Source organism: Camelina sativa, chromosome 6, assembly GCF_030686135.1.
Source record: "Camelina sativa cultivar CO46 ecotype springtype chromosome 6, ASM3068613v1".
Taxonomy (NCBI): Eukaryota; Viridiplantae; Streptophyta; class Magnoliopsida; order Brassicales; family Brassicaceae; genus Camelina; species Camelina sativa.
In genome coordinates this window covers 895913-910004 of record NC_141885.1, presented here as the reverse complement: position 1 = coordinate 910004, position 14092 = coordinate 895913, and the positions used below count along the sequence as shown (strand labels likewise).

General features: G+C 31.2%; 1 protein-coding gene and 1 pseudogene across 2 annotated transcripts; one reads left to right on the top strand and one right to left on the bottom strand.

Annotated features, from left to right (window-relative positions):
- The first annotated feature begins 2514 nt into the window (after positions 1–2514).
- On the top strand, positions 2515–5857 carry LOC104789965 (transmembrane 9 superfamily member 3). Its single transcript, XM_010515649.3, has 7 exons — positions 2515–2925; positions 3168–3208; positions 3347–3932; positions 4035–4172; positions 4261–4417; positions 4492–4976; positions 5268–5857. Exons 1-7 carry the CDS (start codon positions 2774–2776, stop codon positions 5485–5487), a joined length of 1779 nt encoding a protein of 592 aa, XP_010513951.1. The 5' UTR covers positions 2515–2773; the 3' UTR covers positions 5488–5857.
- Positions 5858–5879: 22 nt separating this feature from the next.
- LOC104789966 (tetraspanin-14-like) lies at positions 5880–6986 on the bottom strand (annotated as a pseudogene). Its single transcript, XR_015560224.1, has 2 exons — positions 6398–6986; positions 5880–6225 (listed from the first exon to the last, which is right to left on the bottom strand). The product of XR_015560224.1 is annotated as a tetraspanin-14-like (transcript).
- Positions 6987–14092: the final 7106 nt, after the last annotated feature.

The following is a 14092-nucleotide window of genomic DNA, read 5'->3' as shown; positions in this document are numbered from 1 at the left end:
CTTACTCGTTTAAAACTTGACAGCGTTTTGATTTTTTCAGTCGGCTATCTAATAAAATTGGACAAAAATAGTTGATGTGAGTGTGTTTTTGCTTTGTGGCCATATGTTTATGGTTTGGAAATACGTGAAAAAAAAAAAAATCCACTTCCACAAAATTTAGTTTCTAATCTCCAAACTGCAGTTACCATTCTTCTCAAAATCTTACTAGTAAAACTTTACTTTGGGAAATGAGTAATCAAAATCATTATTGTTTACCCAATATTAGTGAAGATAGAAGTGTGTATAAATGCAAGTGAACTGTAAATTATGATCACTCTGATTATTAAATATAAACTGATTGGTAAGTGGTGGTAACCCAATTGTGAAATATATAATTGAAACCTAGTTAGTCGAATCCAGATCGAATTTGTGTTTGCAAGTAGCTATCATCTGACATCAGTAATTTAATTAATACTAGTATTTTTGTTTGTCTATAAGAGTTATAAATTATATAATTAGATAAGGTTAAATGGATCGACCAATTAGATCCAATCAAGTATGTCGAAAACATTATACATCTGAACTCGTCATTTCTTGGCAGAGTTATACAACTAAAGCATAACTACAACAGAAGATTACAAACCAAATATATAGTTTTTAATTTTTTAAAAAATATATTTTGGACCGTTAACAAAACTTAAAATATGTCCAAATTATTGCAAACGTCGTTCAGATAACGCAATATTAATTATGAGCTCAGCGTTTTTTGCTTTTAGATAAAATACTACAGAAAAATGTAAGAAGATAAGTTTGTGCCAATTTAAAATTCTCATAGTACGTTCGCTTGTCAATGTTGAAAAACAGGGTTTGTGGAGACAAGTTTGACCGATGCATGAAATGAAAACATTGTTTAGTCTTATTGTCTTTGGACGCTCAAATAGAAAAGAAGAACAATTTAAAGGATTCAAGTTTAAAAAATGAAATATGTAAGTAGTTAAGTATATTAGGTCCGTCCGGAGCAATCCACAAATTATCTATGAAAAACTTTATAGACTAGGTTCGAAGAATTCATTCTCCATATAGGTTCGAAAGCAATTCACAATCGACTATGTAACGTGTTGTGACTACACTTGCTAACCAACAACATCAAATGATTTTGTACCGGCGTAGACTCACCAGCCAACGATATATATGCCATTTAGATTGAGAGAGACCATCGGTATCACAACAACATTTCCATAGAAACTCACATCTTAATCAAGGCTTTACACAGACAAAACAGATTCACGATGCAATTTTTGCAAAGAGAAAACTCATAACATTCAAAAACCTTTTGGGAGTTTGGCTAAAGTATGACTAGCTAGAGTCATTAATGTTGGATTTTTCCTTTTGTTTTGTTTTTTTTTTTTTTTTTTGGTCAAGGAATGTTGGATCTTTTGTGTAAAAGAATATTGTACAGCTGCTATAAAACCTTTTCATGTAATGAAAATTCACATATATACAAAATTTATCCAAAAAATAAAGTTGTTGTCATCCATATTAGTTGTGATCATATCTTTTCCACGTAACGAATGAAATATCTTAACCATAACCACAAACTGTATATAGCAATATTCCAACAAAAGAACCATAGCATTAGCAATATTCGAACAAAATATATTACAAGCCACAAAGCATAGCAATATGCCAATATTCCTACAAAAATGATCCAACACACCTATATATATATGACTTTTTGATAAATATATTCCAAAAAAGAAAATCATAACAACAACAACAACACTTGATACGCGACATAGGTGTGCATTGGTCCGACAACGTAACTAAGGTCCCAAAATAATAAAACGACGTGATTGTTTCCTATCATGGGACTTTCTTGTAGTTTGGGCCTTATGTCTCATATTGAATTGTAAAAGCCAGTTAGTTATCTATCACCTCACTTATCTATCCTTTTAAGTTTTTCAGAGACGAAAAATATAATTAGAAAACCTATAAATGGAGTGTTGTAATTTTTATATGACATCAGTTTCATCCCAGATGCTTGGCTCCTTAGTCCTTAATAACAACATCTTAGCTTTGCTGATGATGTGTTGGTGCTTTGCTTTTACGGATCAAAGTCTTCTATTAGGGGATTCTGGAGGAATTCAAGCAAGGTTCAGGGTTTAGTGGGGAAGAATTTGATAGGGACAGTCAGCTTTCTACAAGATTTGGTGTGACTCAAGGCTCTTTGCTAGTAAGAATTTGATAGGGACAGAAAATAACAAGGCTCTTTGTAAACCGCTCCATGATAGAATTAACAACAGATTCACATCGTGAACAGCAAGATTAATATAACAATCGAGCATATAAAGTTTAATTGCTTCAGGTTATTGCACAACCTTTTCATCTACCATTCACAATTCACAAGTTCCTTTCGTAGAACATCTATAACAATATTTTTCATTAAATGTATAAGCACAGCAAAAAAAAAGTCGACACATAATTAATTAGTAAAAAGAAAAATAATTAGTATATTAAAAACTATCAAAATTTCATATGTATAAAATGTTGCAAAAAAATTGGAGTTTTATTTTCTTTACATAATGCTTTTTTTTATCGAATATACTGAATTTTTTTTTTATGCATAAAGTTATTTTGTAGGAAAAAATTGGGTTATTAAATACAAAAAGAAAAAAAAAAGATAGAGACAAAAATATAAAAACATTATCGTCATTTCATTTGCCGTAAGCGTTGCTCACAAAATATAAAGCAAAACTCAGATCTCACGATTTTATTTCTTCCCAATTCGCCCATCATGACATTATCGACGACGCTGCTCCTCTTCATCGGAGCTCTCATCTTCTCCGGCGCCGGATATGTCAGATCTGATGCCTCTGACCACCGTTACAAAGACAGCGACTCCGTTCCTCTCTACGCCAACAAGGTCGGCCCGTTTCACAATCCCAGGTAAAATAATCTATTCTACTGTGCGTGTCGGTAGGTTTTGTTCAGATCTTAGGTTTAGATCTGAGATTCTCTTTGGACTAGTGTTTGATTTCTCAGTGAAAGCTCCGATTATATCGAATTTGTATTGTGACATCGAAAATTTTCGATTCATCATCATCCTCTAGAATGTGTAATCTGATCTCATGAAAATGTTACTATAGATCTTCGATTTCATCTTCATATGTTTGATGATTTTGTCGCAGTGAGACGTATCGGTATTTCGATCTGCCCTTCTGTATTCCAGGTACTCAATTTGTGCCGTTGTTGTGAAATTTCTTATGTTAAGTGATAAAATTGGAGTGTGATGGAATGAGAAATAAGCTCAATGTTGTTTCAGATTTGTGTATTTTTGGTCATATGCATTGGTTTTGGTTTTGTGCAGAGGGTGTGAAAGATAAGAAGGAAGCTCTTGGTGAGGTTTTGAATGGGGACAGGCTTGTTAGTGCTCCATACAAGCTTAACTTCAGAGATGAGAAAGACTCTGAGGTTTACTGCAGAAAGAAGCTTAGCAGAAAAGAAGTGGAACAGTTTCGAAGGGCTGTTGAGAAAGATTATTACTTTCAGATGTACTATGATGATTTGCCTATCTGGGGATTCATTGGTAAAGTTGACAAAGAGAGCAAATCTGATCCTAGCGAGTTCAAATATTTCCTCTACAAGCACATTCAGTTTGAGATTTTGTACAACAAGGACAGAGTGATTGAAATCAATGCTAGAATGGATCCTCACTCGCTTGTGGATCTCACTGAGGATAAGGAAGTCGATGCTGAGTTTATGTACACTGTGAAGTGGAAAGAAACCGAGACTCCTTTTGAGAAAAGAATGGACAAGTATGCCATGTCTTCTTCTCTTCCTCATCACTTGGAAATCCACTGGTTCTCTATTATTAACTCGTGCGTCACTGTCCTCCTTTTGACTGGTTTCCTTGCAACTATCTTGATGCGGGTCCTTAAGAATGATTTCATGAAGTAAGTTTTGGCTTTTGAATCCTGACTTGCTTTCTCTTCAACAATGCACGTTTTTTTTTTTTTTTTTTTTTCTGAAATTAACCTTTTCCCCAACTTTCAAAGGTATGCCCAAGATGAGGAAGCTGCTGATGATCAAGAGGAGACTGGATGGAAATACATTCATGGGGATGTGTTCCGGTTCCCAAAACACAAATCTCTCTTTGCTGCATCTCTCGGTAGCGGTACTCAATTGTTCACTCTGTAAGTCTTGTTTTCAGCTTCCTTCACATAATATTAATTTCTTCTTTGCCATTAGTAACAATAATACCCCTCGTATGTGTGTCATCAGCACCATCTTCATTTTCATGCTTTCACTTGTTGGAGTGTTCTATCCATACAATCGCGGAGCACTTTTCACTGCTTTGGTCGTTATCTATGCTCTCACATCTGGGATTGCCGGATACACTGCCTCCTCTTTCTACTGTCAACTTGAAGGAAAGAACTGGGTATGTAAAATCCTAAACCCGTTACATAAATAACTCTTTTAACAGAAAGTAATAAAACTTTTTCTTTTTCTCAGGTGAGAAATTTACTGCTCACTGGAGGTCTCTTCTGTGGCCCACTATTCCTCTCCTTCTGCTTCCTAAACACTGTGGCAATCGCCTACAATGCGACCGCCGCTCTTCCCTTTGGAACCATTGTAGTGATCGTCCTCATATGGACACTAGTCACTTCGCCTTTGCTTGTGTTGGGTGGTATTGCCGGTAAAAACAGCAAAGCGGAGTTCCAAGCTCCATGCCGTACCACTAAGTATCCTCGGGAGATCCCGCCACTCCCATGGTACAGGAGTGCTGTACCCCAGATGGCCATGGCTGGTTTTCTTCCTTTCAGTGCTATCTACATCGAGCTCTATTACATTTTTGCCAGTGTCTGGGGCCATCGTATCTACACCATTTACAGCATCCTCTTCATCGTCTTCATCATCCTGTTGATCGTCACTGCTTTTATTACAGTTGCCCTCACTTACTTCCAACTCGCTGCTGAAGATCACGAATGGTGGTGGAGGTAATTTTTTCAACCCAATCTGGTTTTCATTGTAGTTTTTGATATATGGAATACAATTTTCTTAGGTTTGCTATGTTTTGGGTTTGGGTTCAGAATCAGTTTTTTTTCCATTATATTCCGTTCAGTTACCAAATCGGTTTGGTTTGTTTCAGATTGGTTTCTTAGGTCGGGTTCGAATTTGAAACAGTTAAACCTGATTAGGCACATCTATTAATACTTCCATAGATTTTAAATTCGTATTAGAAATTGAATTGGTGATGATAAAGCTACATTGTTATAATACGATTGCAGATCATTCCTATGCGGTGGATCGACTGGTGTGTTCATCTACGCATACTGCTTATACTATTACTACGCAAGATCAGACATGTCCGGTTTCATGCAAACCTCGTACTTCTTCGGCTACATGGCTTGCATTTGTTACGGTTTCTTCCTCATGCTTGGAGCCGTTGGATTCCGATCTTCTCTCCTCTTTGTCCGCCACATTTACAGGTCGATTAAATGCGAGTAAAACTGTTGCTGGCTAGTCAGTCACCTTCCCTTACGATTTTTGGTAGAACAAAGAAGATGATAAACCCGTCCACCTGGTAGATAAAGAAGAAGGCTTCTTCAAAGCCAGACACCGAATACCAAAATGGCTTTTATGGTCTGATTTTCTTAGGGTAATTTACGTAAAGTGCTTTTAAGTTCTTCTATATATACAATATTATGTGGTGTTTTGTTATCTGTGATACGGACTTGGACAAAACTGCGATGTTGTTTAGCTGAGTCATTCTCTCTTCTCTACTACTTTAGGGAGTTGTTATCTTCTTTTTTTTGGTAATTAATTAATTACTTTGTATCCTTTTCTTTTATATTATATTATATTCTATAGACGAAAATACTCGATTAAGATACTGCTCATGAATCAAAAAGCTAATCTATTCGATCAACAAAATCTTCCGAGAATTATGATGAATTGTGATCTAATCAAACAAAGTGGTGAGGGAAGAAAAGAAAACACCGAGGTGCCACCATTTGCGCAGCCGTGGAGACTTAATGATCGTGACCTTACATGTCATACAATCATAGAACAACACACTCAACTCGTGCCTCCACATATCGTAATAATCCTTTATGTCTGCAGTGCCACCGTAACGACCGTAGATCAGTGCCGTTTCCAACGGTGGTCCTTCCCGATTTCTTGTAATGTACAATGTTGCATTGACCGTCTCTAGTTCGCATTCCCTGGCCGCATGCAGCATCCATCCTAAACAACATCATCATCAACAACAGCAAATTATAAACATTTTTTTTTTTAAGTCAAAGGCATATATTAATCTCATCAAAGTTATAACAAACTGATACCTATACAAGATTGGATATATATTCAAGTAATTAATATTATTTTTAAAAAAGGATTAAATGATTTCGCAAAGTACCTTAATGGGACGTACCACCCTCCTATCGTACCGTGGTAAGTAAGAGCTGTCAACGAACCGTAAATGAACTCTTGGCAAGCGTCCTTGACTTTGTTCTATCTTAACCACTTGGTATCGTTCTGATTTACGTTGTCCACCATCATTATATTCGCCCTTGAGACACATTGGTGTCGGAGGAAACCGCCGGCTTTGCATCTCGTACACACCGGCGTAAGCAAAGCCGATGAAGAAGACAACAACTAAGAAGTAGCCGAGCCGTCGTGGTCGAAGAAACATAGCGGCGTTGCCGAGAAGGAACACGGCGAGGAGAGAGACGCTGAAAAGTGTCTCAACACGTGGCGTACTTGGCCAGTGGTCGTAACGCATGATGAAGTGATACAAAGCGTGGCGGACGAGAGGAGCCGAGAGGATCAAAGTGATGACCGGAAAGACGATGCCTGCGACTAGATTCCATGACTTATGGCTTTGTAACTTCTTCATTGTTTCAAAAAGTTTTTGGAAAATCTTGTAGATGTTACATTCATAAAGATTGGTATTTTATACAAGCAGAGATAGTATCTATCTAGATAGAGATAGGAAAGCTAATTAGATAAGGACTATAGCTAATTAGATAAGGACTAGAGCTAAATTTTCTCTGAGTGTCCGGTTTTGTTAGTTGATTTGGGCCAAATTGTAATAGGCCTTAAAGCCCATTAAACAACAATCTGACACCATGTCAGAGCTAGAAGACTAACAAAAGACAAGGCGTGCTTATTTATGTTATAGGGTTGATCGAATTCATCATTTCTCCAACTCATATTTATAATAAATGGTTCTATTTTCGAAAAATATTAACATCTTTGGGATCGATGGTAGTAATAACAATGATATCGCTTTGACGGGCCACAACATCTAAAGTTACTTTTCACACTTTGTCAATTCTTAACACAAAAATGGCTCATGGTTTGACAAACTGATCATAAAATATATATGTAAAAATATCATTTTCACAATCAAATCGCTTGCATGGTAATATATACGCCACGTGTTTACTGTATTCAGTAATAAAGTTTTTTAAAAAAAGCTGAATGTTTTTGACAAGGAGTAACAGGAAACAGAGACAGAGTACAACACACCAATCATTTGAACACAGTAAAAGATTAAAAAAAAAAAGTGGATAAAGAAGAAACGCGTGCCATTCACGACAGCTTTGGTCCCTCCTCTCTCGAGCCTCCCGTCATACAACTTTTTAACGTTTTATAAACTTAAATTTGTTTACAAATTAATTAGTACTATATTTCAATAAATCTTCTCACATCATCACTTGTTTGTAATACAATCCCTTAAAATTAGTTACAAAATTAGTTACCAAAATTCTAAATCTATGTATAAAAAAAGAAGGAACAAAACCAATTTTATCATATATGTTGAGCATCTTCATCGGCTATAACTAATAAATTCTTTAAAACTGGTTACCAAAACCGTATAGAAACTAATTTGGAAAATACATAATTGTCATTACATGGTCTAAATATTTAAAATAAGACAAATAATCAGAAAAAATCACAACACTTTCTATACTGTAGTTTTATTTTATGGTATATTCTTTACTTATATTGTACCTAAACATTGAAAATTGTTACTATTTATTGAAAAGTCGTTTACAAAAGAAACATTAGTTTTGTAAGAAATTACAAATCATTGGAATCTAGACAAAATCAATTATTAAGGAGAGGGTATTTTGAGTGTTGGATATAAAGAACTAATATAAGATGAATATTTTGGGAATTTTAGATATTTTTCAAAATATTTTGAGAGGTTTTGAGAAGTATAATTTTCACTAACTATATAAATTAAATATTCAAATGGAGACTTTATATATTTCGTGAAATAATTCTCCCCTTTGGAACGGGTAACTTCAAAATTTTAGTATTTTTAAAAAACAGTTAGATAGTTTGTTAAAATTGTAATTTTTTTTGGATATAAAAACTAACTAAATAAAAATAAATATTCAAGAAGAATATGGGTATCCTGTCTAAATTTCTTATTCAATCTCTATTAAAAAATTGCCTAACAAGTAATTATTTAAAAGAGAACAATCATAATTGTGATATTCTAGTTTAAGGAGAGATTTAAAAGAATTGATTTAGTCACCTATATCACTAAAGTGCAGTTTTCTTTTCCGTCAAAGGTCCTGAGAGAACTCTAGAGTTAAGCATGTTTGAGTTGGAGTAGTTTTAGGATGGATGACCATCCGGGAAGTGATTGTCGGAACTGTGCGAGTGGGAACAAAACACATGAAAAGATCATGTGGTGATTTGTAGGGATGGTAAACAAATCTTTAAAGCTTTCTGGACGTAGCAAATTGACCGACGGATATGGATGGGCCTACTGGCCAGGAATGGACGTTGGCCCACTAAGCGAGGTGGGCCCATGGGCCGGGAGTGGACATGGGTGAACCCACTAAGCAAGGTGATGATCAGAGTTGGAACGGGACATGATAAAACAGGACAGGGACGTGTTTACCATTCCAAATTAGATTCGTCTAGGTTATATACGTGTAATAATCCAAAGTAAAACCAAACTTAAATTATATATTTTGCCCGTGATGTAGTACGGTTTACTACCTTGTTTACAACTAAGTTGGAACACGAATATAAAAATATAGTACTAGTTAATTCACATCATCACTAGTTCATCACACCGTATAATACAATTTACCATTAAGTTGGAACACAAATATAAAAAAAATTACAAAATGGCAAAAATTACAAAATTGATTCAGCTAAGTGAGTTATATAAATAAAAAATAGTTATCGGTTATATTTTTTTTATATACATCACATATACATAAATTAAATTGCTATAAAAAAAGTTTAGTTTGTCCAAAAAATGAAAATAAAATAAAAATAAAAGCATGATTATGTTTATAAAAAATTATCATTGCTAATTGATTAAAAAAAATTATGTTTTTCCAAATATTAGATGTTTTATATAGTTAATTGTATCGGGAAAAACTCATATTTGATTCAAACATTACAAATAAAACATAATTACTATTTATTTTTCTTATTCCTTACAAAAGCTTTAAAAAAAAAACATTGCTTTGTTTGTAACTCTCCGAAGATGAGTATTTTGTATTTGTAACTCTCTTCAGTTGAATCTTCTATTTAAAAAAATTCTCACATAGCTCTATTTTTTATTTTGTAATCGCTAGGTCCACCCTATCTGCCTTAATTAGTGATTAATCTTTCAAAAAAATCAGTCATCCGAGTATTCTGTCTAATCCGATTATTCCAGACAAAATTCATTTATTTTTAAATACAAGAATAAAACAGATTTTTTGTTTCGTTATTAAACATTTGGATCGAGAGTTTGTGATGGTTTACATTAAATTATGTTCAAATTTTGAAAATCATAATTTTTTTTAAATATGTTTTCATGTGTTTACTATAATTTCAAAAATAATATTATAGTTTTATATTTTATATTGTGTTTTTCCATTAACAGGAACCAAACTACATATAAGTAATATTCTATATTTATTATTTTAATAAAATTGCTTTAAAACTTCTCTGATTAATCTTCATTTAATCTTCAAATTTCTTGGTAGGCGTTAGACGAATTTCTTTAAGCAAGAGTTGAACCCAATATGAATTGTATCTCCATTATAATTTGCTAACTAGATGTTCTTTTAAAAACATCTAACATTATATCCAATCATGATTTCCTTACTTTGTATAAAGTATGGATAAGATAAAATAAAACAATCATGTTTTATTTTTGTAACTTTTGCTAGCTTAGGCAAATATTAATTTTATTTCCAATTGGTTTTAATAAGAATTTTCTTTTGAAACATCTAATATTATCTTAATATCCACACAATAAAAAGATAAATAAAGCATGGTTTGATATAATTTAGATGTTTTTAAAAGGAATTTTTACTATGCATAATTATTTTGAAAATAATGTCTATATTTGAGTAAGCCGGCAAGCGTTATAAATAAAAAATGATTATCGTTTATTTATCTTATCCATAGCATATACTTTACTATGGTTAGAAATAATATTTAATATTTTAATAAAGAAATAATATTTGATATACACTATCGTGAAATGCCCATTTTCTTCCAATGCTTGTAAACTTTCAATGTATCCTTTATTGCTTGCTATTCTCATCGCTTTATGAGGTTTTGTCTTACTCGCAAGCTAATCATCGATATAGTATCTAATTAGCTCATCCGCTGCTTGGAAGAAAATGAACATTTTACGATGGGGCTATATCGTAAAATCAGAAGCCAGTTTATGGCAATAGCTCACCAGATATTTGGTGATGAGAAACTCCATAAGATATTTAGTGAAAACGTTGTTAAAGAGGTTAGTTACATTTATTATGAGATTAGATAATGTCCCATGCGTCGCATGAATTTGAAATTAATATAACAAAATATAATAATATACTTTTAAAGAAGTTTAATAACTTGTTGAATGAATTGATTATTTAATAGTTTATATTACATAGATATTCTTTTAAATAAGTATTTTTCAAACCTTATACAAAAATTATTAAAAAATTCCTTCAGTTATGGTTTTATAGCTTTCTTAGTTCCTTCAATAGTTTTTCCACTGTCAAAAAAATGCAAGAAAACTTTTCTATTATTTATTTGATTATTTAGATTCATTATGAAAATAAATATTATTTGAGATGATTAATCGAAAACTAAAGACGCTTTTTCAAGATGATTGATGAAGTCATATTTATAAATCATATGGAAAGTGATTCTTTCAAAGCTTATACAAAAATTATTAAAAAATTCATTCAATTATGGTTTTATAGCTTTCTTAGTTCCTTCAATAGTTTTTCCACTGTCAAAAAAATACAAGAAAACTTTTCTATTATTTATTTGATTATTTATATTCATTATGAAAATAAATATTATTTGAGATGATTAATCGAAAACTAGAGACGCTTTTCAAGATGATTGATGAAGTCATATTTATAAATCATATGGAAAGTGATTCAATTATATCAGTATAAGTGACACCATAACCTAATTTATATATATTTACAATTCATAATAATTTGGTTTTAATAAATTAATAAATTATATGTCAATTAAATATATACTGATAAATGATATATGATTAGAAAAAATATAAATAAGTGAATAGAAATTGAAAAAATTTTACATAATAATTTCATGTGAATTATTTATCTTAAAATGAATAAAAAATAAAAGCAAAATGGGAAATATTTGACATATCTTAAGGATGACAAGTAGAATTGAAAATAAAACTATACATCTTGATGTTCATAATATAGGAATAATATATATGTAGTACTATTATGATATTTACACGATGATGATGATAGTATGATGATGTTGATATGACGATAATAGTATGATGATGGTAGGATGATAATGATGATAATATGATGATGTTGGTATTATGATGATCAAGAAATTGATGGGTTAGTGGTTAACTCATAAACCCATTATAATCAAACTCATTTGAGTCATGAACTCATTTAATCATCAACTTAATTAACCATCAACTTATTAGGGTTCATAAGTTGAGTTAAATTGAGTTGGCTCATTCATCTTGACCTATTTTGACACCCCTACTAATATCCCAAAAAAAAAAAAACAAATTAGATGATAGAAAAGTTAAATATTTCATCATATTTTAAAACAAAAATATCACACATATATATATATATATATATATATCATATCTTACATATATATATCATACACACATGTTGAACTTCTTATAAACATAATAGCATATGCTACACACATGTTGAACTTTTACATAAAGTATAAAAGAATTACAAAAATGCTATAATTAAATATTAATATCTTTTATTATTTGTTCTATTTTTAATTGTCATTAATCATTCATTAGAATGCTATAAATACTATGGAGGTGAAAAAAATAACATAAACACAAATACATACTTGCAATTAATTAAAATTTAGTGCCTTAAAATATGGATATTATTATAAATATGAGAGTTACAAAATATTTGATAGAATATGTAAGTTCATAAAATATATATGAAAAATCATAAAAATAATTTTTTATGACTAATGAACTGAATTTTTGGTTTGAATATAAAATTTTGAAATTACTATAAATATATATATATGACAGAAACTTCAAGCTAATCAAATTGTAATTCTAAATATACATTTTGTTCTCTCTTAAAACGAAATGTATTCAGCTATTTCTCTATAAATTATATATATTCAAATATATTTTAGTTTATTATAATTAGAGTGAAATTACAAAACAAATTAATAATCATATTATGTGAATTATTTCTATTAAAGTGAAGAAATAAAACAGAAAATTAATATTGGAATTTATGGTTAAAAGTAGAAGAAAAATTGAACATCTTGTAATATATTACTTTGATTCAAGTTGTTTTTTTTTACAGATGTTAACTCTTTAGATGAAATGTGTAAGTTCTAGAAGAAAGTTTTAGAATAACTCTAAATTAAAATATACTTTAGTTTATTATAATTGAAATGAAATTATAAAATAAATTAATAATCATATTATGTGAATTATTTTCTATGAAAGTGAAGAAACAAAATAGAAAATTATTATTGGAAATTATGATTAAAAAGTAGAAAAAAAATTGAACATCTTATAATACTTTGATTCAAGTTGTATTTTTTTACAGACTACTTCTGGAATAAAATTTTCGAATGAACTCTTCTTTATTATATAAAATTATATTTGAGATACAACATTTTTAATTCAGTATCTGCCTTGTTGCAGCTTGCAAATAACAGAGACAAGTACGAGGGTTTTGCATATCTAGATGAGATAGTTGGAGAGGTTAGTTACATTTATTATGAAATTATATTGATTCAGTTTTGAAAGACAACATTTTTAATTCAGTATATTTCTTGTTGCAGGATGATGTTTACAACAAATATGTGAACAAGATGTCAATGGATAAAGAATGAGGAGATCATTTTACATTAGACGTTGCGGCAGAATTGCTTCGTGTAGAAATACACGTGATATCTATAGACGTTATTCATCCCAAATACCATGTGCATGTTGGTCATGTGTGGTTGTGTTTTCTGGCTGATGAGTCTCATTATAAATCATTGGTAGAGAACTAGAAGTGATGGATGTTATTTGTTTGCTCTCATAGTTTAGGATTTGTTGTTAGAAACGAGAATGTGTTGAGTTTTTTTTTTTGCGTGGGTATAGGACAGGGATCAGAATCTGAGGATATTTGAAAGTCCTCTCAAGGAAATGGACCTGTTTCTGGATCTCAGTATCGCACATGAAGCCAAAACCATCTTCCTGCTTCTGCAGTTTTTACAGTTCTTAGAAGTAACAATAGTAGAAGAACTAACTCGTTGTTTTAGTCTAGCTATTGTTCACTTGCAGCTACATTTGTACTAAAAGTAAGCTTTCCTGGATTTTTTTGTGAACTTATATATATTTACAATTCACAGTAATTTGGTTTTAATAAATTAATAAATTATATGTTAATTAACTATATACTGATAAATGATATATAATTAGAAAAGTATAAATAAGTGAATAGAAATTGAAAAATAGTTACATAATAATTTCATGTGAATTATTTATCTTAAAATGAATAAAAAATAAAAGCAAAATGGAAATATGTGACATATCTTAATGATGACAAGTAGAATTGAAAATAAAACTATACATCTTGAT

Bases quoted from the DNA above. Each gene is read 5' to 3' on its own strand.
- LOC104789965 (XM_010515649.3), top strand. From the start codon at position 2,774: ATGACATTATCGACGACGCTGCTCCTCTTCATCGGAGCTCTCATCTTC. The intron at 3,209-3,346 runs GTACTCAATTTG...GGTTTTGTGCAG, and splicing joins TCTGCCCTTCTGTATTCCAG to AGGGTGTGAAAGATAAGAAG. The intron at 3,933-4,034 runs GTAAGTTTTGGC...CAACTTTCAAAG, and splicing joins CTTAAGAATGATTTCATGAA to GTATGCCCAAGATGAGGAAG.